This window comes from Leptosomus discolor, chromosome 24 (genome assembly GCF_034619465.1).
Source record: "Leptosomus discolor isolate bLepDis1 chromosome 24, bLepDis1.hap2, whole genome shotgun sequence".
Taxonomy (NCBI): Eukaryota; Metazoa; Chordata; class Aves; order Leptosomiformes; family Leptosomidae; genus Leptosomus; species Leptosomus discolor.
The window spans coordinates 5,941,887-5,968,182 of NC_141414.1; the positions used below are offsets into that span (position 1 = coordinate 5,941,887).

A 26,296-nucleotide genomic window follows, 5' to 3' on the forward strand; every position below is an offset into this window, starting at 1 on the left:
AAAGGGGGAAGGAAGAAAATACTCAGGAAAACAAAGAGCATCTCAGTCCAGCCCCAGGCATCCTTCTGCTAGCACGTGAGCCCACTCCCTGGGCGGAAGCTCAGGACGAGTGTCCTGTCGGGACTCACTAGTCCCTACTCATTTCTATCGTCAGGCCTTCCTTAGTCAGATGGGCTGATACAACATGATTGTTCTTCTTTAGCCCTCCCCTTCTCCAAAGTGTTTCTCCTCCTCTCCCCGACCCGCCCGCATCCCTTCCCACCCGCTCTCTCCCGAGATCCCTCGTGGGCAACGCCACCACTCAGAGCAGACACCAGCTCAAACGAAGAGCTCTACACTCACCCAACCACAGGGGCATCCCGCTTAGGTTTTAATACTCCCCTGCTGAGGACAGAATAGATTGAAGATTGCACCCATGCTCCTCTTGGGAATTGCTAGCTGGAAGCTGGGGTTATTCCCCCTCTTGCTGAGGCAACAACAGCCACTAAGATGCTGGAGCTAGGCTGTACTACAAGGGCACACATGCCAGAGATCCTCAGGGCCTTGGCTGAATCTCTACCCTTGGAACAGGATGGCATGCAGGCTCCAAGCCATCCAAGGCTCCTTGCAAACTGCCCAGCCAGCCTCATATCCCAGGACAGAAACAAGCATGCAGGGGTCTGAATCACAGTTTTCTTCATAACAAACAGCTCAGTTGTCCTAAAGCGAGGAAAGATCTCAAGCCACCAGCTTCCCCTTCACTGTGGATTACTTTGTGCGTGGGATCCCCAAAGACGCATGCACCGATCCCAGCACACGGCCCTCGTGGTGCACAACTCTCTGCTCCTGCTCACACACCTGTGCATGTACATACAGGCTTGTAACAACACGGACTTACATACATGCAGTCAAGCACCCACATGCCCGTACAGCCACGTTGCTCCTTCTCCCATGCACACACACTCATGCACGACTACCTTGTCACATGCATAATTGTGTGCCCACACTCCTCACGTGCAGATCAGACAGGCCCAGGCTCACCCCATGCAGACACACAAAGACACAAGCAGAAACCAGTACCCCCGCGGTCAGGCGGTGACGTTCCCACTCATGCCCCGCTGCAGGCCGACAGGCACGACCACGTATCTACAAACGCGCACAAACACGCCACGTGCCCACATCTGGCCTGCACACACGCTCAGGCGCGTGCGCCCCACGCATGCCTTGCACGTATAAACACCCATGCGGCAGCTGACACGCTCGTGCACGCACGCTCCTACGAACATGCAGCCGGGGAACCCACGCACTCGCTCACGCAGGCGTGCTCACACTCTCTTACATTTCACCGTGATCTGAGCAACAGCTTCTATGACTCCCAGACTGGACATGGCCACACACGTGTAGTTGGCTGAGTCCTTGACATCCGTGAGCTCCAAGACATTGCGGCCCACAGGCATGTCATCTTCAGGCGTCAGGTCCTCCGCTCCCTGCATCCACTTGACGTACGGCATGGGCGAACCCACGGCCACGCAGGTGATGTTGACGTTGCCACCGGGCATGATTTCATGGCTGACGGGTAAGATGGAGAAGCGAGGGGCCACACGGCGAACTGTGGACGAGACGCACAGAGGTAACAAAAAAACAAAACCAAACCAAACCAAACCAAACCAAAAAAAAAAAAAAAAAAAAAAGGAAGAAAGAAAAGAAAAAGAAGAAAAGGGAGAAAAAGAAAGAAGAGCAAAAGATAATTTAAATATAGATGGGGTTTGTCATCATTTATTTTCTTCCTTCATTAAAAACAAAACAAAAAACAAATAAATTAAAAAATCAAAAACCAAAAACCAAAAAAATTAAACTTCAAATAAATTTTTACTTCACAAACAATATATAGAATATAGACATAAAAGCGGTATTTCATAGCAACAGGGTTCCATTGATCAAGATTAGACCCATCACAGCACAGATAAATACACAAAAATTTATTAGCAATTTCTCATCTTTACTGGCAAGAGCTGGCATGGCGAGCGTCGAAAAATCTCCTCCACAGCCGCTGGGGCCCCCAGCTCCCCGCTCCATGCCCCGGGAAACCTGCTCCTCCCCTTTTCCAGTGGAGTCCGACTCCCAGATCACCTTCTCCCCCATCAAAACGAAACAGCCCCTCCACCACCACGGCCTGAAATGGTCCAGGTGCCTCCCCAGTCTCCGGAGAGGGGTCCTCTCCCACCTGTGCCTAAGGGATGCTGCAGAGGTGGGGTGGTGGCGAGGAGAAGGCTGGGATGAAGACGGAAACTTCTCAAGATTTTGCCTTGTTGGACCCAGAGAATCCAACAAGAGAGAAGTATCACATCCCCAAATGCCAGAGAGACACCACTTGAAAAGTAAAGAGGCAAAAATATAAAAAAAGGGAGGAGAGGGAGTCCCCGGAGCGGGACAGAATTTAGTTGGTGTGTGTGTGTGAGAACCGTCCAGGGGGAGGCAGTCCCCCTGGAGCGAGAAGGAGTGTGGAAAAGATGAGAAACTCTAATGAAATTTTTGTGGTTTTCGGGTATAGAAACCCTAACGAAGCCTCTTTAAGATCTGACACGGTTCCATCGATAGATGCAGCTCTCAGAGTCACAAACATCATGCAAAATAGGTAAAAAAGAGAGAGAGAAAAAGATAGAAAGAGAAAGAGAGAGGAAAATGCAGAGAAATATAATTTATGGGCGGCTAGCAAATGCCCACATGGATACTGAAAAGAGAGTGAGCGACAGAGAAAGAAAGGAAGACAAGGAGAAGGAGAACAAGGAGGGGAAGGGAGAAAGAAGAGAGAGAAAAGAGAGGGAGGGGAGGGGGAAACCCACTTTAATGCTGCATACTTTTTCTAGCTGATGTGACCCAATGTGGTGGCTCACATTGTCACATCTCAGCCCTGGCGGAATAATAAATAGAATAGAATTAATAAGAAAAACAAGGTAATGAAACTTTAACGTTGAGAAAACAGTGACATGTTCTGTGCATCTCCTTAGCAGAGAGGTGGATGCAGCTTCCAGACCTTACACAATAAGAACATGGACGCAAAGGGGAGGGTACGGTTTCCTTGGCTCCATTTTCTGAACTAACTGGGCTGGCCGGCTGGCCGAGGTGGGTGCTCTTCCTTACGGCTGAAAGCAGGAGAACGGACTAAGGAGAAATGTCAGAAGGGCCCTAGGGAGGGAGCTGAGGGCAAGGTCCCATCCCGCAAGCAAAGACAAAAGGATACAGACCCCCAGGAGATGCAGGAGCAGCAGCAGCTTAAGGAGAAAAGGAGCGCGGGATTCCTCCGGCTTCAGAGACAGCCATGCAGTCAACCCCCCGCTCAGGTAGGGTGAGCGAGGGGGCAGGAGCGTTAGGAGTGCTGGGGGACTCTGCTGTCCTATTCCCACGTAACCTCTCTGAACAACCTCTCCAAAATTCAGTGGCAATTGCATCCATGCACAAGCAATGCAAAGGACATCAGAGCTTAGCCCGCCATCGCGCTTCCCAACTCCTCGTGCCCTCAGATGTCCCCTGGAACTGATGTCTGGGGTTTTTCTAGTATTTATCTTCCAGCCCATTTCCCTGGCTGCCACTCAACATTACGGATCTTTTCAGACGGGAAGGGCGCTGCCAGGAGAGGTAGTGGCTGCTTTCCATTTAGTGGGGCTTTGTTAAACAAAAGCCAAGTATAGCCCCGGCCTCCTCCGGCAAGCTGACAGGGAGATGTCTTCAGAGAGAGGTGTGCTCATCCCATCGTGCATGGTTAGCAGTACCCAGGAACCAGTACTGAGAGGCAAGGAAGAGAAGACTTCCAGATTTGCGGCATTAGGAGCTCAGAGATGTCAAAGGAGAATTCCTGCATGCATGGATTTGCAAAGAGAACGGGCAGCATGCCCTCACCTTCCGTGTAGCTGGGGAAAGGACCGGCGTGTGGAAGGAGAGACTGCAAACTCACCTGGACACTAACACTAGAAGATGACCTTCTGCTTAGAGAAAAGGTAAGGAGAGTACCACGGTATTTGCACAACCTCAGGCACCAGCACTAGCTCAAGAGACCAGGCAACATGCTCCTTTCTCCCTCCTGTCACACCGCTACGGAAGACTTGAAGCCCTAGACATAAGGGTACGTCCCTGTTGCCTACTCCATCCTTCTTTCCACTGTCTGCTTCAGGAGGTACCGCATTTCAGAAAATGGAGCCATGTGAAGACCACACCGGTCACAATCTGAGACAAGATGGAGAGAACTTGAAAAGAAACAAGTGGGGTCAACATGCAGACAGATCTGGGGTGGGGATGGCTCTTTTGAGGAGGGGCTGATATGTAACCTTCTGGAGAGGGGAGGTAAGGTGGGAAGAGGTGAGGAGAAATGGGGAGACATATGCCGGACAAGATCCGGTCAGCAAACAGCATCAACAGCAACAAACAACGGCAGGTGGGATGCAAACACTGAGTTGTCATGGAAACAGAACAAGACAATTTATTCAAACCGAGGCTAATCACAAAGAAATAAAACTGAACTAAAAGATAAAGGGAAAAAAAAATATAAAAAAGGAAGAACAAACCAGAATTTAATAACCGAAAAGCATCATTTGATGTATGGTGGAGTGCTGAGAATCGGAGTCTGAAGGGAACAGACTGGTGCTGTCTGCGTGGTTTTGAGCAGGGAAGGGAAGAGATCCACTCACAAAACACAAGCTCAGGGCCATGGAGCTGGAGCTGGGCAGAACACGCTCACAAACAACTGCGAAGCAATTCTCCCACCCTCCTCACAGCCCCCAGGGGTTTAGGGCAGCTTTGTGGGGGCTCAGGGCAGCATTACTTTTTTGGCTCTTTTAAGGGCATTTGTCACAGTTAACTAACGGGAAGCCACCAGCCCATCTGGACGCCAGCCCAAAACAACGCGCACTCTGCGAAAAGGGAGAATTTGGATTAGGGTTAGGGGCAGGCTAATGCAAGACCAAAACAGGCAGTAGCATTTCGGTTGTGCATCCTGGTTTAAAAAAAGCTACGCACTCCTGTGTGTGCACAAATATACAAACATCCACACACCAGTCTAGGACGTGAAAATTAATTCCAACATTAAGCGTTGGAGACCTCAGAGAGTCCCTAGATCCATCCCTGCTACGGCTCAGGGTTGTGACAACTGCATTTACTGTATTCAGGAAATACTTATAGAGCTCATCTCTGGACACCAAGAACCATCACGCTGCTGTTTATTTTAATTGCTATACCACTCTGATTTGGCTGTTGACATGAGATTTGTCAAGCTGAGAATCTCTGGGTCAGCGTTTAGGTCAGGGCCTAGGAGGAGGAGAGCGGTGGTGAGAAGAAAGCTTGAAGTGCAGCTAGAGATTCAATCAAGAACAATTTCAGCTCTGGGTCCAGCTGGCTTTCACACATCGCAGATGAAAGAGTGAAATTTTACATGCAAAAAAAAAGTGGTGAAGAGATTCCCTCCATTTTGCTATCCAACACATTCAAAGGACCAGAAAGGAAAGAAGAACTGCCTTCTCTGGAAAGGAAAAGTTGGGATGGGGCAGTCAGGGCTCTACTTCATAGATGCTTATCTAATACTTTTACCAATTTCTGGTTTCAAGACGCACCTTCCCTGAGTTTCAGGGATGTTTGATTTCCATGACAGACCTGTTTTACGAAGCCAACCTTGCATGCATACACATATGTGCATGCTCCATGTGCATGTGCAACATCTCCCAGTATACACACACAAGCAGGCACACACAAACACACATTTTCAATGGCCAAAAAACTCTCAGGAGCTTTTTTCAAACAAGGATACAGCTTGTTACTGACAGAACCAGATTTTACAACTGGAGCTGGACATTTGTGACGCAAGTCAAATTACTTGAACGCAGAGAAGCCGTTTCTGAGGCACAGAGAGATTTCTTAAGTGCAGTTTGTTATGAGTCTGTTTAATATTATCTGTTGGATAAGTATCTCACACAGGCAAATCTGCCCCCCAAATTCTGCTTAACGTAACCTTCATTAGAAATGGAACAGATCCATAACTTTTCACACCCTTGTAAAGCAAACTGGCTTTGTTGCTGCTCACGGATGCAGAGAAGTTAACCCAGTTTGTGTTCTGTGAGTGGCATTTCAGTGCATTATTCTTTCCAACAAGAAGGTTCCAATCAACATTGCTAAGGTTCCCCACCACCACCACTCAGTTAAAAAGAGAGCTGGGGTCCACCAGGTGAGAGATGTTCTCGAAAGGGACAGATTTACAGACCTGATCGGAAGAGACACTGGGAGATCCAGGGTTGACTTTTGCAACACCAGAATCCATCCTTAAAATGTGTTCCCAGGACGCTGCTAGTGAGAGAAATCTGAGGACCAACCAACCAGTTTGTGCTGAGGAAACCCACCGGTTCCACTTTTTAAGCCCCTTCCAGATTAGCTCAGGGAGAAATACGTTGGAGGAGGAGCGATGTGGGGAAAGGAGAACGTACCAGACAAGAACCCGTCACTTCAAACCCCGATTCACATTAAACCAACTAAAAGATAAACATATTTTATATCTTAAAGAAGAAATTAATTGAAAAGGAAACAAAAGAAAGTGAAGTGACTGGTTGAAAGCACCAAACAAAACCAAATGGTATTAAACATTTTGACACTCAGCAAGCTGCTGCTCCAAATGAGGTGAGAAGGCGGACATTATTGGCCATTTTGGTGAGACAGGAGTCATTCCGTCTTGCTCCAAAATGAGGAGGGGGTAGGGGAAAGGGTGCCAAAATAATGTGCAGCCTCTACATTATTAGTGAAGCTTAGATTACACCTGTCCTCCCCTCCCAAAAGGTGGTCCGTCCCTGCCCCTGTGCTGTCCGTGCAGCCGCCTCTGCCTTCTCCCTCTCCCATTCCAATTGCAAGTTCATTCCGCTGGGGCGAGACGCTGTTCGGGTTTGGATTTCCGACCTCCGTCCCTCCAGAGGACGAGATACTTCCCTCCTCATGCCCATCTCCTTCCTAATTTCCTTCACAGTAAATAAAAATAAATAAGTAAATAGGTAGACAAATAAAGAATGAGACCAAGGCTTGGATTTGGTCTGGAGGAAATCCATTACCTTCCCAATCATTGTTACTTTTCCACTTAAAAAACACATTAGTCGAGTGACAGGCTGGCTGAACATCTCTGGTCTTTTGTAATTCTTTTTTTTTTTTTTTTTTTCTGTTGCTTCTTACAGGATTGAATATGAAATAATTGGAACCCAATTGTTTTTCAAGCAGCTCTGTAACATTAAACACAGACTTTACTATTTTATTTTTGTTATTTTAATTTGACAAGGTGTAATCTAATTTTTTCCCCTAAAACAAAGAGAACAGCGATGCAAAAGGTGTAAGAGACACAGGCAGGCAGAGATTTCGAGATCAGTACAGCACAGTGTTCCTGCAAAGTGCCCTCTATACAGAGATATACATATACATATATATACAGGTTTGATTTTTTTTTTTTTTTTGGTTTGGGTGGTTTTTTGGGGGGGTGGCTTTTTGTATCCATTTCCATTTCCTGATACCCTTGAGAAATCCTTCTGCAGAAACACAGCAAAGTTGTTGTTTGCTTTGTTTGGTTGGTTTTAAACTAGAATTTCAGAGCTGAGGACACCCCAATCACGGACAGGGCGCTCCCCCACCCACGGAAGTGCTAACGTAATGCTTAAAAATTGTCACCCTAAATGCTTAAAAATTCTCCCTCCCTAAACTCCAGCGCCTGGAAAATGGCACTGCAGGGGCAGCTGTACAAACGAGCGGTGCTTCTGCCTCCCTCTTTTTTCTATTTAAGAATTTATCAATGCTAGTCTAAAAAGGTATTAAAATGCCTACATTTTAAAATATCATTGTTTTGACCTTGTAGCTATTAAATCTATAGCGCAAGTGAAATTATTTCCTTTTAACCTCTAAATGGCATTGAAAGCCAAAAGCTTAGCAACCGCTCCATGTGCCTACTGAGGGACGGGCTGAGCAACCAGCAGCTCTGGTTTGATGGTCAAATCACACATGAGCCAAACTCAACCCAGGAGCAGGCTACAGGCTAAATTATTTGTTAAATTAGTCACATTTTAATATATTTTGAAGCTTTATTTCCTGTGGTCCTAGGCACACTATTTCTGCATTCTCTATGTTTTTTATTTTAATTTATTTCAACTAGTTTTGCTATTACGTGTTTAGCCCTGGCCTGTTTTCCTCTTTGGTCCCTCAATGAGTTGAGGTTTTCCAGAGATCCTTGAAAAATATTTGATAAGTTCTCAGCAGAACCTGGGCTGCAGAACCTGATTCTGGGTGACTAAGCACTGTACTTGACTCCTGCAGCAGAAGAGGCAAGGCCTAAGCAGGCACAGCGAGCGCACGGTGCTGTTTTAAACGCCTGCTGAACCATTTAAAACTCCCTGGGCTTGCAAAGAGCACAGCAACAAGAAGCTCAAGAGGAGGGGGAAAAAGGATTATCCCTGCAGCATCATAACTGCTACCTTTTGTAACTCCTGACAGGGCACCACTGTGTGAAACAGGGGGAAATTTTTAATTCTGGTAAATTCAACCACGACAATTTGTTCTGTACCAACAGCAGCAGCTCTGCATGCTCAGAGGTTTGCTAAAGCCCAGCCCACACAGTTCTACGGTGCATTGTTCCTTCTTCCTTTCCTTTGTAAAATGGAAGAGCGTGCAGAGACACTCAGTCCTTCCATACAGTGCTCTATCTTGAGCCAAGCAGCTGGCTGTTTGGATCAAAACACAGCCATCGAGGTGGAAGTCTGAAGCTTTCAAAATGAAGAGGAGAGCTACAAAGCGCTCCGTTTCAAGGGGGCAAACCAGCTGCAGCCGTAGATCCCGGACAAGCCGACACTTGCCCCCTCTGGGGCAAAGTCTGGCCCCTGCCCGTGCTGACTCACCGACGCTTGAAGAAAAACACCGTCAGGTACGAGTGATTCAATACCGCAGTGGAGTAAGCACCCCAGCCCTTTTGGGCAAGATTCAAAGCCTCTTAAAAAGGCCAAAAATGTTTCCCTTCCACCCTAGCTGAAAGAAGGCCAGGCAGCTCGCTGCAGGGAAGCCGTACACAGACATTTGCTTTCTGATTAGCTGTGAGAACTGCCAGGCTCTCAAACCAGCCTCCCCCTGGGCTAAGCAAGGCCCTGTCGCTGTGCAAGGAGAGGCAAGAAGGTCTCAAACACCACCACCGAGACAGGGCTTTGAGTCTGTCCTTTCCTGCAATCGCTATGGGCCAGAAGTTTGATAGTATCTGTGTCCCTAGGGATACGGAGAAGAATCCAACAAGACTTTTGAAAGCCAGGTGAGTTGCACAGCTCCCATAAAAATCAGCAGCCCCATCTTAAGGTGTGCTGACTTCCCCACTAGAACTTGTTTTTCTTTTCACTGACTACAGGTGAAATCTGGACAGCTGGCTCAGACGAGAAACGTTCATACACCCTAGGCTGGTGGCAGAAATCATCCCACCTACTTCTGGTCTGCTTTTGTGGGTCTCCACAAAGATATTTCTGCATTTGACCTCGGAAATTCCGTTAGCAGGTTCTTGTTATTTTGGACCATGGCACGATCTGATCTGTAGTAATGAACAAGGCAAGCCCTTAATCAATAATTTCAAGACCATGCCCGCAACTTCTAGCAAACCATATGAGCTCTTTTAGCCAGGGATCAAGTCTCTGTTTCCTCACCCAATGTCTTTCCAGCCTATCATGACTACATGCAATTTAGCTTTAGTTTATTGCTGTTGATATTATTATTTTTTTTTATTGGCTCTTAAGGAAGAATTTGAACTTAAAACCTTCTCAGATCACAAGAGATTCTAGCAGCAGCCGTGCAGTTTGGACATGTTAGAAATATTTTATAAAAGAGAAAATAAAATAATAAAAACCAATGGTGTATAAATCCCTTTTTAATTGCATCTAAATCCTGAAACTCAAACTCCTATTCATGAAGGAAAATCCTGTAATTAGTAGTGATTATCACCTTTTAGTCCTAGGCAGGAGGGAGGTGGGATGGGAACACCTCATTTCAAATACTATTCCTTCTCTCTTGCTCTTTTTAAATAGAACAAGCCTGTTTTCTTCCTTTTTTTTTTTTTTTTTTTTTTTTTTTTTCTTTAAATAGAGCATTGGGGCTGGGGTATGTCTTTTGGCTATTGTTGGCAGCAAAGTTAGAAGAGCCACAGCTGGCCACTTCAGAAAGACATTATCAACACTGCAGCATTTTGGAGTGGTACCCTTGTATCTAAGGGGAGAGGGGGAGAGACTTGAAAGGGGGAGGGGAGAATACCAGCACTGAGGGTCCGAGCACTGAAATCTCAGCATTTTAAGAAAAAGAGAAGGACAGACAGAGAGAAAAAGAGAGAGAGAGAAAGAGAGAGACAGATACTGTGTCAATACTGCACTGGATTTCTCAAAAATCACACAGCTTTAATACCTGTACACTAGGAAAGCCACTCCTTTGGTAGATTATTGAGTAGTGAGGACTGACGGGCAGAGGGAAATGCATAAACAGGGAAAGGACGGGCATTCATTTCTGCAACGGGCAAAAGCACCAAGCACCAATGGTACAACTAACACACTGCAAAAAACCCACCTGTTTACTGTCCCATGTGGCTCACCCCCTCAGGATGCACACATGGGAGGCAACAGAAGCTTAACGGGGATAAACAGGGAGATGAGAAGAGGGAAAAGAGGCATTTTCAGCTAGAATGTAACTTGTCAGATTTCTTGTTGCTGTTCACAACAGAGATGCAGCTGCCAGATGCGTCCCAGCAGCCTCTTTTAGCGTCTACCACTGCTCCATTTCTCCTTCCCCGCTCCTTTAGAAAGGAGGGCTCTGCCTTCTACGGACCCGGCTGGTTTTCAAGGTGCCTGTAGCCAGGCAAAAACGGTTCAATGACAGTGAAGAAAGAGAGTAAATGGGGAGAGGCAGAGCCATGAGACCCAGCTCCCCTTCTGCAGAAGGCGGCTGGCTGGCTGCCCTTCACTTCCAACACTGCAAGGACGAGGCATCACCCTCCTGCAAGGGAATCTGCCGAGCTCTGCTGCCGAGACAAGGCACTGCCTGACGACGGGGCTCTCCACGCGCACGTGGGCGCTAAAGGAAAGACAACTGCGTGCGATTCAGTACCACAGCAAGAAGCTTTCTGTCTCTGCCCGTCCTGGGCTGACAGCAGACGAGCTCCTGTACGCAGCGTCTTGGTGATTACTGGAGGGAAACGGCCAGTTCCCAGTGAGTGAGTTCTGTCTCGCTGGGGAAGCCCTTCAGAGCAGGGATCAGGGTTTTTCTTTGCAGGATGTGGAACAAGAGCCACACCTCCAAGAAATACGTAAGTAATAACGTGACCCAGGGTCTGCTCTAACTCTTGGAACGACACCCTGGGTTTGTTACCATCTTTTCCACTTCCCAGATCCCTCCCTCCCCCCAAAACAAAGGCTGGACCCAAATAGCAGGGCTTCCATGGACAGGCGTTAGAGCTGTGTGACTCCTTTCCTCCTGGAGGGATTGAGGAGTTCAGTTACCACCGGGTGGGCAGGAACACTGGCTTCTCACAATGCGTTTGGAATAAACTACAGCACAGCATAACCAATCAAAACTAAAAGAGGAAATCAAGAGAAAGCAAAAAACCCAACAGAACACAAAATTTAGAAAGTAAGAGTAAATCCACTTCAAATAAACCAAATCGTAAAAAAAAACTATACATATTTATATAGAGAAAAAATAATTCATAATTAATTTAAAAAGTGGCATGCAAAGAAGATTGTTACATTCTCCTATCATGCATCAGGCCCAATGTCCAAACGGCAAGGTAACCATGACGACAAAAAAGTGCAAGAACTCAGCAACATTACCAAAGGATGCATAGAGAGGCCCACAATGCAACTCAACTCATCTCTGCGAGACCCGGGAACGGGCGGGTCTCGCTCATCTTAAAGATTTCTTGCTTTTTCTCTTTTTTATTGTTTTTTTTTTTTTTTTTAATTTTTTTTCTCTTAAGAATGTAAAAATGTGGGTAAAGAAAGTAAAAAAGAAAAAAACCACACCAACCTTCTCGTAGCTCTGAGGGATGTTAAGGGGGTTTGATGCGGAACACAATGACATGAGGAGAAGAGAAAAATAGGGGAAACACAGAGAGAGTAAAAAAAGGCCTTCTCAAGGCTGTCAGCTGCAAATTGATTTTTTTTTTTTTTCTCTTAACCAAAATAAAAAGAAAGGAAAAAAAATGAAGATAGTAACGACCCTCTTTCCTGCCTTCCTGACCTTCCCCCTCCCGTCCAGCTAGGTACCTTTGGTTGGAGAACAACCAGGCTCTGTACTGTGAGCAACCCTGATTCAGAATCAGCACCCGAGAGAGGTGCCAACCCCAGCAAGGAGTTCTCACTTCTTTAAGCGCGTCTGCTCTTTAGAGAAGGGGGAGCGGAACCTGTACCGGGCAGAGAAGACCCGGTACAAAGGAGATCCCAAGCTGGAAATCCGCTCCCCCAGCCCGTGCTCCCACCAGCCCCCACACCCGGCTCTGCTTGCTCTAACTCCACAATGGGACTGAATAAGGAAAAAGAAATAATTAGAAGAAGAAAAGAAAAGCAAAACAAAATCAAAACATTTCCTTGCAATGTTAAAACTTACAACTCCTATCCCAGGTGTTCTATAGAGACAAGCATGTTATGGGAGAAACAAGTCAATTGGAAACACAAGAGTGTTCAAGACTCTTTTAAAACAAAAAACGGGAAGCAAAATGTGCATGAACTTTCCCTCCCACCAAAGCAAATCCATTTCAGAAATTTGTTACCTTTCCACGATATTAACACACAAGAAACAAGGAATTAAACAGCATGAAAAACACCCAAACCACAGGCCGAGCTTGCTTACACGGCGTTTTCTGCACTCTCTCGGCCGGCTAATGCTGGCTTTGTTTTTCAGGCAGGCCTCAGGTACACACAGGCTAACTTGGATAGAAAGAGGGCTATCCACCTGGAGCCGACTCTTCTCCAGGTGCGGAGACAAGCAACTCCACGGTTACAACCTTTGTCTCCTGGGTAGTTTCCGAGTGGCCAGAAAGTGGTAGAGGAAATTTATAAATAAAAGAATAATGAAAAATCCCCACATTTTTTCCTGGTTCTTTTTTTCTTCTTTTTTTTTTTTTTTTTTTTTAAAGAACCCAAAACATTCCAGCTAAGCTGTCTGCAAAGGATTTAACCCTGAATTAGCATCAGATCCAGATTTACATTCCCAAAAGAAGAATTTCATGCCCAGACGTCAGGGCAAATTCCAAACGCAATTTTCCAGCTGGCCACAAAAGGCTATTTAAAAATTTAGCTTGGAAACATTAAATTATTAAAAGCCTTCTCTCCATGTGCATGTGATTTAGTGAGCGTGAGACACGAGAGAGAGAGAAAGAGAGAGAGAAAGGAGTCACACAGGAGCATGGCTCTGCATTTGACTGCAGAGTTAACGTGAGTGTAGGTGGGAGGCGCTTCCTCTGTCGATGGGATGGAAATGGGAACAGTTTGCTGGGATGTAACTTTTCTTTTTTCCTCCCAATGGTGTTTTTCTTTTTTTTTTTTAAAAAAGCGAGAAGGACCAGCCCTGCTTTCTCATTACCAAAAGGGTTTTGCTGTGGAAAGATATTAAACCAAAGCTACACACAAAATATTACAGGTCAGAGAGATTAAAATAAATCAGCAAAGAAAGCAGAAAGGCTCTTGCCCCACTGGGTGTGAGAACATCAAGGGGGCATCAAGCAGAAGCCAATCCCCCTGTCATCTGTTCCCCACGCTACATGGGTGAAGGAATCTGTCACTGTGGCAGAGATGTCTGCTGGCCGTCTCCAGCTTTCTGTGAGTCTGTGCCCACGGGCAGCATTAATGCCCAAGGAACCAGTGACAAATTACTGCTGGCAAAGGGAAAACCAGCTGGGACTTAGACGAGAAGTGAGAAGGCACCCTCCTGTCGCAATCTGCTAAGATCTGGGGGACAGAGAGCTCAGTGGAGGGGGCTGAGAGGGTCCTCCCCTCCTCTCACACCCACACCAGTGGAACTGAAACCTTCTCCCATATCCAGAGAGCAGGGGTCCTTCAGGAGAAAAGGGGATTACGGCCTCTTTGCAGCCAAAGCTGTTCATTCCCCTCTGGGCTCTGCGGGCTGACGCTGGCAGATTCTTGGGCACGCTATTTTGGGCCACACCTGACTTTGCTGCGGGTGACACAGCCTGGTCTCGCTGCTCTGCAACTCTGGTGCGGTAGCTGGAGCCACCAGCAACGGTGAGGAAGTCAGGGTGCACCAGGATCCCCCAGCAGCGCACCGTAAGGATCCAACCGATTAACACCAGTGCTTCCCCTGCGCTCAGGGACAGGATCGAATCAAACAGCTGGGGACAAAGGAAGGCCACGGGGAGGGAGATATGTGCCAGTGTTGTGAGCCGATGCGCTCCCTACCTCTCACGTAAAGGTTAGCAGGGGAGGAGTAGCGCACCCCGGCGCTGTTGCTGGCGACACATTCATACTTCCCCTGGTCTGTCTCCTCGCTGCTTTCAATCTGCAGACCACCTGCGAGGAGAGAAGAAGACCGCAGCAAAGACACGATCATCACCATTTTGTTTTGTTTTTTTAAGAGAGAGCAATAGTGTCAATGTTTTGCTTTTTTCCTTGCCTTGGGCTAATACCCACTGGGCCGCTGCCTGGGGATCTTGGGCTACGAGCTCTGGAAGGGCCAAGCCCTCTGCCAACGCCAGCTAATGTCTGTGCTCAGCATTACAGCTGGACACAGACCCAACAGGAAGAGAAAATTCAATACCCCCTCCATAATCAGTGTTACTGAAACGATCAGCAAAAGTACCAACTTTTGTGGCTTCTGCAATGCAGACACTCTGCACCAGAGCTCATGAAATCAACTTCAGTAATCCATATTACCGTGACCCCCAGAAATCTATCAGAAGGCAGTTGACTTTCCCTTGCTCGGTTTAAAGCAGTAACCATAAAAGCAAAAGGCTTTGTCACCCACTGCCTAGGATCCCCGGGGCATTTTTATCATTGCTGCCTTTGTTTTGTGCCTAAATACCTCATTCACAGGAAGCCTACAGGAGATAAGAGTCAGTGTGAAAAGCACCTCACTGATAGCGATTATTCCCAAGGGAAAACCCTGTAAATACTGCATCGGAATGTCAAAATTGCCTGCGTGGTTTACACCAACTAGGCCAAAAGGATCAAGGTTTTTCTTAAACCTGTACATTATTGCAGCCTACAAGAACATACCCAGAGCCCATACTAAACACTCCTGTAAGCAAACATGCAGAGATATGCACCGTGTAACTACATGGAAGAAAATTGCCTCATTTACCTCAGAAGGCTTCATCCCTGCAAAACTCCAGTTAAAATACATACTACATAAATAATTCAACAGGCTATCAAATGTTTTATGTATTAGGAGTACATGATTATACTACAGATATGGACAGAGCTCATGTGTAAGAATCAACTCCCATCTCTGGAAAAAAACCTAAATATGAAAACCAAACAATTCCAGCTCAGCGTAATATTATTGATAAAATCTTAAGTGAGAAAAGTGCAAATGATATCACTGTTGGTCGCAGATACAGCCTCTTCAGGAAGGAAAAATCAATGTGTTCACATGAGGAGGACACGGAGCTCATGTTCCTTTGTGTGTGCATGGGTGAAAAAGGATGCTGCGTGGGAAGACGTGAGGCTGTGAGAGCACTTATGACAGGGAATGGAGTGTGATAGTGTGACTCCCGCCAGCATCCGCTGTGCCTGCTAGCTCCCAAAGGCAGAACAGACAGAATTAAAAAAAAAGGCAAAAAAACCCCCACCCAAGCCACTAAACCAAACTAAATTAATTTCAAAAGAATCTGTGGGAATTTCAGCATAACAGGAGTTAGAAATGAAATAGACTGAAGCTTCACACTGAGACACCAGCTGAGCGTATTTCATACTGAATTACAGCTCGAGCAGGCTCTGTTATCAGAAAGCTCCACTTCGGGGCAGAGCTGGTCAGCGAGTTTTCCTAGAAATTTCGGTTAATTTGGACAAATCCGTGGGTTGCTTCCACTGGTTCCAGACAATTTTTTTGTGCGACTCATGGGCATTGCTTGACTGAGCGTACACGAGGGGAGACGAAGCCCCAGTGCAGAGCAGGAACAGAACCATGAACTGCAGGCAGGCAGCTTCGCCAGGGGAATAAGGACTCAGGCCTTCCATCCTGACCACTGCAGCTTTGCTGGTGAACGCAACCATGGAAATTACACTGTAGAGAGAACGAATGAATTTTCAGCACTTGTCAGGAGCCAACAGAGATGACCTGTGGAAAAATAAATCTCACCTACAGCATCTCCTGTTGCTTTCACCAGCAGAGCATTACGGACTTTTACATTTGCCCATGTAGACAAAACCAAAGAAGGGTCCTCCAAGGGGTGCACATCCAATTCCTGCTGACTTTCAATGACAGCTTGAGGTCTAGCATCTTTTTGGCTTCATTAAAGAGACAGCACAGAAGATACTTACCACGGGTATCTTTCCCAGAGAAACCTGAAGGTAAGAGAGTGAGGAGGAAGGGGAGAGAAGGCTCTGAAGCCAAGCAAATGAGTACGCTGAGATGGTAAGGTCTGACTGAGCGTAGGATTAGAAAACTTTCACCATCACCACCAGTGGCTCAGGAGCACTTTGTACCAATCAAGAGAAGTTCCTAAGGATTTACCAAGCTTCGATAGCATTTAATGCTCAAGATAAACTTCAGTCCTTCACAGTCCTGGAGAGATTAGCTCTTAACACTCTGCCATAAATCTGAGGCAGCACAGCCTGAGACATTATTAGAATAACAGTATCAGTATTACCAAGTGCACCCAGCAAACAAAAAAGGACATTATAACCATATATAAAATAAAGACAGGTATAAAAAAAAGAAATATCCAGAGGTGAAGCGGGACAAGAAAACGTAACAACAACAACAACAACGAGAATCTGTACTGAGCACAGGTCAATGAAACAGGAACTGAGTGGAGAGAAGTGTTTGGAGAGTGGGTGAGTGAGTGAGCTGGGGGTGTCTTACCTCGGATCGGTGTACCTTCTGCAAAGAAAACAAAGAAAATAAGTGAAAAGACTGTAAAACCCCAAACACCTGGACCGCCCGTGGGAAAAGGACCTGAGTCAAGGAAGACAGTTCCCAGTAGGAAACTTCCTGCTCTACCTCACCTTAAATTACAGGGACAGACTGAAGAGGGCTCAGGATACTTAAGGTGGGGACGCCCTTTTTAAAGCAGTCCAATTCAGCTGGCTGTTCTCAGAGCCTCCATGGCACTTGCCTTGAAATGTCTTAAGACTGGCTCCTTTTTGTTGCTAAGAACGCAACGAAAATCTTCAAGCTCTCAGCTAGCATCATCGTTTGCTACTTGCAGAACATATGATGAACCTGGACTTAACTTCATCACTCCTGGGTAAAAGGGTTGGCATTATGGCCTTGTTAGCCCAGACACGGACAGGGACGTCTAGGTACCCTGCATCACATTAAGAGTTGCAGGTTTGACCCCACCTGTGCTAGCAAATTCCCAGTTCCAAACTTTAGTTACTGGCACAGATGTGCGAGAAATTCGATGCATGTCCTTGTCAGGACCTCCAGTTATCCTTCAGCGGCTCTGCACAGAGACTGGAACCAGATGCTCTGCACTGAAGAAGGCCGTGCTACTGTACAAGTGAAAGGCTACCTCACGTAACTGGTCTGGAAGCCTCCCTAACGCCAGTGCAGGAGGGGGCTGTATGGAGAGAGAAGAGTCCTGCTACACTTGCCTACTGACTGCATCTCCCTTGGGTTGTTTTTATTCAAACCCCCTCCAGTTGCCTCTTAAGTGCTTAATATGAGTCTTCTGCCTAGGTGAGTCTCACAGATGAGAGGAAGTGACATTGCGGCTGGTGAACCATGCCACAGTCAATGGTAAAATCACTGTCCCCCCGTTTGACCTCCTGAGGTTGCAACCATCTTCCTTTGAAAACACGGCAGGTCCTTTTGCTCACAGTGGCATTCAAACTTGTCACACAGCTTATCAAAGAAGGGGGTTTAGTTGGTTGGTTTTTTACCCCAATCCTGAGAACAGGGCAGATTCCGCAATCGCAAGCATCGCCTCTTACTAGGGAGAAACGCAAGGGCTTCTCTGCAATGGTAACAAAGAAAAGCAGCACCTCCCAGCCAGGGCTTGAATAGCACATTCCAAGATAAACATCAGCCTTACACTCTCTCCTCTCCCCCAGTGAGGTACAGCAGCATTATGACCCCTGCTTTACAGATGGGGAAACCGAGGTAGAGGTGAAGCAACTTGTCCAAGGTCACAGAGGGAACTCTGTGGCAGAGGCGAGAACAGGAGCCAAAGCCCCCTGCATACCAATCTTCTGCCTTAACTACAAGAAAACCCCTTCCCTCCTTATCCTTCAGCCCTGCTCATCCTTCTTGTGCTGCGGTTCAATCCTCCATTTTCAGGATAGAAGGTAAAAAAATATAGATACTGATTACAGTCCACCTTTATTTTTCAAAGGAGATGAGGGAAGAGAGGTATTACCGTGTTAGGGTATTAGATTCTAGTTACACTCAGCTTCTAGTTAAGAGGTTAGGTTATTTGCTAGAGAAAAGTTAGCATCTAGTTAGGGTTAGGAACTAGCTAAGGTTAATAAAGCAGGCTGGTTAGCTATCAGGACAAAGGTTGGAGAGACAGCACTAGAAAGAGAAAGAGGTGGGGGGAGCGTGTACTTGGGCAGATCTCCACACAGGAGATGGCAGGAAGGTTTTAAAAAGCGAGCGAGAGAGAGAGACTAAGCAGCAAAGGGTTATAGTTCAATTCAGTGGAAATAAAAACAGCCTCTGATACATCCTTCTGTCTCAAAACTGGAGTGAAAATCTGCCATCTGTGGCACAAATCTGGAACAAGGCTAATGGGAAAAGGGTAGAGGAGGGGAAGAGACCCCAACATCACCCACCGCTATAAAGCTTCTTTGGCCTTGGCTAAGCCTGGCAATTTCCTGCAAAGGTTCACTCTAATTGACAGGAGAAACATGCTGGAAGTTAGAGCTATGTAAGGATAGATACAACAGCAGCCACTACCTCCTTGTGTCGTTGTAGGTTAGTTATTCCCTGTTCCCTCTAAGCATCAGTGCTGCTCCTGGAAACAGGCTCTCAGCAGCTCTCGGAGACAGTGCTCTTGGAGAGCAAGATAAGCCAAGCAACGCCACCTTGGTCTTTCCAGTTCTAACTCTGGCACACGGGACACGGAGGTGAGGAGCAAAGCATGTTTTGCAAGATGCCCCACACCAGGGATGGAGAGGACAGAATTTGAATCAAAACGAGATCAAGCAACTTGCAAGGACAGGACAGCAGTTTGAACGGCGGCAGGGACACAGATGGTAGATTTTCACTATTGGAGTTTCACATCTAACCAGCTTCATACTCAATACAGGGGCAGCAGCTAGAAGAGGGTATGAAACAGATTAATTATTCTGAAGAACTCCGTAAGATTTGATGCGGGGTTGTGGTGGTGGAGGGGAGGCACCTGCATTCACTGGCTTGCCTGGTGTCCTAAACAGTGCACGAGCGAACGTGCAAAGCGAACCACTGTCCAGGGCGGAATAAGCTTTGCAGGAAAACTAAAGGAGGGAGAACTCCCACTGGATGCCGACTTTCTGACTGAAAAGCTGGTTTTGAGATGCCACGTGCAAACTATATTGCTTTCCACAGCCTCCCAGGATCTGGAGATCTGCCTATTTAGGGCAAATTTTGAGGCTGCATGAGCCCAGATGGCCAGCCTAGCGCTCAGCAGCAGAGGCAAAAGGCAGCTTAAAGGACTTGCCTCTGGATTATGAAGGACCAAGATGGTGCCAGGCAGAATACCACACACAGGTGTCCCCCTCTGTCACAGAGGATGGGATCTGCTCTTTCACTATCCCTTCCTCTGACTTCCCCCACACCAAGCTGCCTACGGATTCTCCAAGCCTTGAAAACACAGAGAGGAGGACAGTCACCATTGCCATGGTAATGACAGAAAACACAGCCCCACCTTCTGTCAGGCCACGTGTGAGAACATGTGTGTGCTGTGCTCCTCTCCCGAGGGCTGGAGAGAGCTTTCTATTCTAAACAAGCAAGCAATCATCAAGGGTCTTCTGCAATTTTAAAATGCCGGATCCTGGCTGACAGCTGCAATTGCTACATCTCCAGTAACAAAAGGGGACTTGGCACACAGAGGAAATGTGACGTGAGTTCTGCAGACAGGCCCCTGGCTTCTCAAGGGGCAGAGATGATCTGGGGGGGGGGGGGGGGGGGGGGCTTTTGCTTTGCTCAACCCTTTCCCATAGCCGATGGCCTGCGATTTACAGCTTCAATTTGAAAACACTGCACCCCCAGCTCTCCCTTCTGAAAATGCCAATAACCCTGTTAGATGTGAAACTCCAAGACCTCCTGCAGGTGTGAACACAATTATCACGGTTCCAGGGCACAAGCTATTGTGTAATTGGGGAATTCCAGGACAACTGTTGCTAAGAGACAAAAAAAAAAAAATCTATCCAATGTTAGGAGGTTCATATTTAGTTGTTATTTCTTTATACAGATACATTAATTAGGATGATGATTATTCTTTTTGTAGCCTGCAATACCCCTGCAGAAATTCATTAAGAGGGCAGAATACCCCTACTGAAAGAGTTAGTAGAAGAAATGCATAGCATGCCTCTCAAGAAGCTGTTACAAAGGAATTAGTTTACAGGGCAAGGGTTACAAATCTGGACATTAGCAGGTTTGGGGGTTTTTGGTTTGATTTTTTTTTTTTAATTGAACAAACTTACCAAAGGTCTCTGAGTGTTAAAATAAGTGAAAAAAGAAAAAAAAAAAAGGAAAAAAAAGGTTGTTATAGCCAGTTATTCAGAAAACAGAAGACACACACAAGACACAAAAGGTTTTAGTGTTTCTGCGGTGTAAGCAGGTGGCTGCAGGCTGCCTCCCGTTATGCCCCCTAGGTGGCACGGCTGAGCAAAGGACATTGGCTGCTACTTTAAACGTCCTGAGACTGCTTGCACCGGGGTTAAGCAGAAATACCCCTCTCTCTTCCACCACCAAGACCACTTAAACTCTTAGCCGACCTGGGTCTCTAAGGCTGAGATGTCCATGCAAGCCTAAGGGAAGCAGGATCCTAAGTCAGAGGTTCTTCCCATTGACTGACCATGCAGCTTTTCATTCAGTCAAACCCCCAAGCGTTAAGAAGATTTCCAATCGCTTGGAAAGTTTATCCAGAGATGGAAAGGAGAAGAAGAAATACTGGATAGAGAAGTCTCTACGGTTAATCACATACTACCTGCTGCTCAATTCCACTGGAGACCCATAACATAAATGGGTCCCCGGGACGATGTGAAGATACTGACCATGGTCTCGGACATCAATTTATATTGCCAGCAAAACGTTTAGTTTTAATATAAGTGAGAACCAAATCTGGACACAGCTACCCAACTCTGCAGAGCTCTGTGCATGACATTTCACTTGTACCCTTCAATGAGCTAATTTCCATGTTTGCCACTAACTCATACACTGATATTAGTTCAGTTCTTAACACCCTCCGTTAATAAAGGCGGCTGATATCCTGCTGACTTCATCTCCAGGGCAGAATCCAGGTGACTGTCCTGTCCTGACGCTCTCTCACCTGTCCCAGTCTCCATCAGGGAGCAACAACAGGTAAGTTTTCAGAAACAACACAGTCGCCGGCTTCTACGCTAGCTCTGTTAGCACCAAGTGCAGTGATGAAGGTGCGATTTAGCACCAGGGTCACTCCTCCCCTCCTTCCTGCACTCCTATTCACAGAGGGCTTGTCAAACACCCAGTAGTTGGGTGTAATTGCTAATCCCCAAGAAGCTGGGCTGGAGTCACGCTGGTGACCTGTGCCTGAACAGACACTGAAGCTCATTAGCAGTGTCCTGAAGCATCCAATGCCCTAACGTGTGCTAGTGCCACACTCCTGGCAGCAAAGCTTGTTTTCTGGAAAGACAAAGGTATCAAATCAAGTTCTGACTTTAGCAGCACTCGCATCATCAGTGCTCAAACAGGCATCACCTTGCTCATCACACTCCGGTTACAAATACACACGTGAATCTGCTCTGCCTTGGTCTTAAAAGAACTCCTTTCCACTGATCAAAATACTAACACAGTACCGATGACCCTAATGTTACTATGTTTTGCATTTTCACAGGCCTTTGCATCACAGAACACGCAAGTTTTGAAAGGCCATAAAAGTAGATGGAATAGGAGAACTCAGAAGTCCTGGCTGTCCAGGACTCTGCACTCCCTTTCACACAAGCAACAGGCTTCCGCCCCTAAGGACAACAGGGATGCTTCAGGGTTTCCCTGGTTTACTAATTCAAAGCAGCTGTAAATGAGATTAATTCTCAGCAGGTATCTTCTGATTTATCAGAAAGGCCAAGAGTTCACTCTGAGGCTAACCAATTCACCGGAATAAAAATGCAGCACTCAGGTGGCTTTAAGGGAAAAACCAGATCAAGCCCAGTTAAAGAGTATAAAGGCATTCTAGCAAGATGATAAATGTATTAAAAATAATCTGCCTATGCATTACTCACACTACAGATCATGGTCACAGAGCATGATATAATTCTAGTTTACCTCTCATTATTTATGCTGAGTGATTTTCTTTTATTTGCATTTGCCTCAGATGTTACGATAAAACAGGGAGGTCAATCTCATCTGTGTTTGTGGGATTCATCAGTCCATTCTAATTCAGCAAAGCAGTTTAAGTACCTGCTTGTAAGTTTGCTGAATAAGGATGCATTTATGCAGGTGTGTAAAAGCTACACTGAGCTGGAACTATACTGAATCTTTTCCACTGGTGGGCCACAGAACTAAAGATCTTTATACAGAATCTTTGCCAAACAAGGCAAGAGAAAAACCAGGCGGTTCCGTTCTCTGATGTTCAGATCCAGCATTACAGTAGTCACAACTGATTTCTTCAGAGCCAGCAGAGGCCTGGGCAGAAGTAGTTGGCTGTCACTTGACTGGCTGCCTTGTAAAATGTCTAGTATGAACAGAGCAACCCCAGTTGCTTCACTGAAGCCTCTGCTTTCCCTTTGCCTGCAATCATGCCATTCTTTTGCCAAAAAAGACTCTTGAAAATGCTCCACCTCTCTTAGCCGAAGGAATATCCTGAGTAGCTGAAGTGACACTAGTGCTTGCTAGGTCCAACCTCAGAGACACATTTTCTCTGGGCTGGGTCAAAGCAGTCAGTCCAAGCAGTATTTGAAAAGGTTTATTCCTCAGGTTAGCTTCTGTCAGAAGGTAAAACTTCCAAAGCTTTTTTCGTATTTGCAGCTATCAGAGAGAAATCAGGGTTTTTTTTTAAGTTGAGAAATGGAAGTGCTTTATCAGTAGTATTCAAAAATAAATATACCTGTGCTCTCCTTACACATGCGTGCATGCACACACACACACACTCTCACACAGTGAACTGGCAGATTTAACAAGAATAAAACATCTCCTGAAACCTGAGTATTAAGAGAAGTCACATTGACACACACACAAAACAACAAACTTAAAACAAACAAGAGACAGATGGACAAGCAGATGGGAAAAGACGGAAAACTGACAAGAGCCATGGAGCTGGGGTGCATCTGTTCATGGAGATCCACTCCATGGGCAGTGCCACGGAGCGCCAAGGGGTCACTCCAGAATGCTCACAACCGCTATCCGGCGATGACTGCAGGGACTTGATGCTGGAGAGATCCTGCAAGAGCTGTTCTTCAGGGCCAGCTCTGAAAGACTCACTTTACACCAACAGGATCATGTTTTGACAGTCAGAGGCTGCCTGAGCTGTGGACCCTATACCAGATGCATGTGGCCTAAAATGCCACATCTGCTGTAGAGGTTTTCTTTCTTCCTTACCCAGTTCTTGGTCTGAGGAAGAAACTCTCAGCTCCCATCCAGTCCCCAGTTCCCCCTGAGCTGGAAGAGCACCATTATCCAGTGAGCTAGTTACTGTGGCGCCTGGATGGAAACCAGCTTCCCTGCTGTGATTCCCTTTATGTCAGCTAGGCAGTAGGGAAGGCCAGGAGGATGGGTTGGCGGGGAAAATACTCCAACCACTCCCTGAGCAAGAACATGAGTCCCAAAACCAAAGAAAAGCTAATGCCCCAAATCAACACCAGTGTACCCGTATCTATCAGCCCTCCCTTCTGCTTCAGAAGCCTCTGAGCAGTCTCTTCACGTCTCTATCTAGGTCTCAATTCCTTTAATCTCACACAGAGACCTTACCTGATCTCAGCTGTTTTATTCTCCCATTGCTCGCGCTGGGGTCGACAGGCAGGAAATCTTTAAACCAAGTGATCTCTGGGTCCGGGTTCCCACTGGCCGCACACAGCATTGTGGCTGTTCGTGTCCGCTCCACCACTTTCAGCTGGGGCCCCATATCAATGTTTGGGAAGCCGGGAGGTAGCTGGTCCTCTGGTGGTAGAGAGCAAAGGAAGAGTGGTTAAACGTGTACGAGGGACCGGGGCAGCTGAAGGAGCTGTTCACTGGAACACGCCGAAGAAAGCATCAGGCAGACTTGCTGCCCAGTAGTCTGTGCAATTCAATTTAAAACAAGGCTACAGTAAATGGTCCACAAATGGTTTGTGAAAACCCATTATACAGTAAAATTTACCAGCTTGCCCATTTTGTGTGACTATTCTAGAGTCCCACAAGAAGATTCTACATTTCAATGCAATCTAGCAAAACCCTTTGGGGCATGGGAGTAGCCATTTCAAAGTTTCTCCAGGTATTGCACTGAACCCCTCCGTCAGGTAAGTGACTTGCACTTATTTGTTTTCACAGCAGAAGCTGTGCACACATATGGCAAAGATCCTGCACTGCAGAGTACGGTCTATACAGTCACACTGAAAAGGAGGGGTTCATCTGCCCCCTCTGAACCCCCCAGTAGGAAACAAACTGCACAAGAGAAATAATGAAAGCAACTACGTGGTGAGAAGGCCTGTCAAAGACACAGAGGAAACTAGGAGAGAAAGGAGAGGAAAATACCATCCAGCTGTAGTTACCAGAGGGGACACACATAACAACAATAAGCCAAGTGCTGTCAGATGGGGTGTGATTTTTAGATTTATTAATGCAGAGTGCTGCTGTCCTAGAAGAAGAGGGATGTGGCAGCAGCACCTAGAAGACAGGCTCAGCTGAGCTCCCTGCTTCCTCTCCGTCTTGCCTTTGCCTTCACTAATGAGGGTGAGGAGGGCAATCCCAACTGATGCTGACTAATTTGTGGTAACAAATACAAACCCCCAGCGCTTCCCCCATAATCTTTGTCACGGCCTCCTAACTCATGTGGAAGAGAGGTGTCCTACGCTGGCCGATACAGCTCAGGGACACGGCATTTTTTTTCCCCGGAAAATCAGTCTTTGGGGGAGGGCAGCTTGGAAGGAGGATGCTGGCACCAGGGTGAGACTTTATAGGGATTCTCCATCATTTCAAATGATGCCTGTTGAGGAATCACAGCCTTGGGAATCTATGGCATTGAAACCATCCCAAAAGCAGGTGAGGGAACAGAAGGGAAATAACATACAGGATTTTAGAAAGGTGGGATTTTTAAAAAAGCAACATACATCACAATCAGCCCCCCACTGACACCAACGGGAGCTCTCACAGTGGCAGCAGCGATGGGCTGGAAACCCTTGCCTCGGATGGGAAACATCCCTGACAACTGCAAACACAACAAGAGCTCATTTCCTACTGCTGGCACACCACGGATCAGAAGGAATGGAGCCAAAATACGTACGGCTGAACCTAGAGATGGTGGAATAAGAGAGAAACTCAGTGGCCTTGCCACGGTGGGTGCCTTTTCCTGTAAGAGCAAAGCAGAATCACCAGAACCCAGTACTGCTCTATGCGAGCTCCGAACAAACATGACTTGGGTAAGAGCTGTTCCATGCTGCTGTGCCTCAGGCTCAACTTCTAAAAATCTATGAAACGATGAAGGCAGAGCTAAAGGTTTGTGTGGTGCTCTGATACCCAAGGCCAAGACACTCTTGCCTAATACTGTTATTAGGAATGCACCGCTACTGCAGAGAAGAAAAGGGTTTAAATGCCTCAATTGTGTGTTTAAAAATGTGCATTGTTTCCTTCCTCTGACCATTGTTGGAGAGTTATAAAGGATCTATTGTGACTCACTGGAGAGTGAAATGTATTAACCACACCTCTCCTCATGTATCAAAGGCACTCAACCACAAACGAAAACACGTACCATTTCGTATCATCACAGTAACACAGATCTCCCACTATGGACAAACCTGCAGTTGGATAAAGG

General features: G+C 46.6%; 1 protein-coding gene across 1 annotated transcript in view; it reads right to left on the bottom strand.

The window, feature by feature from the left end:
* PTPRS (protein tyrosine phosphatase receptor type S) overlaps positions 1-26,296 on the bottom strand; it is an 83,710-nt gene that overhangs the window by 44,859 nt on the left and 12,555 nt on the right. The window contains exons 5-10 of the mRNA XM_086477752.1: positions 24,259-24,447; positions 20,799-20,807; positions 17,035-17,052; positions 14,409-14,519; positions 12,022-12,033; positions 1,319-1,588 (exon numbers count right to left, since the gene is read on the bottom strand). Coding sequence (XP_086333878.1) covers positions 1,319-1,588; positions 12,022-12,033; positions 14,409-14,519; positions 17,035-17,052; positions 20,799-20,807; positions 24,259-24,447 — 609 coding nt within the window. The remainder of the gene's footprint in view (positions 1-1,318; positions 1,589-12,021; positions 12,034-14,408; positions 14,520-17,034; positions 17,053-20,798; positions 20,808-24,258; positions 24,448-26,296) is intronic.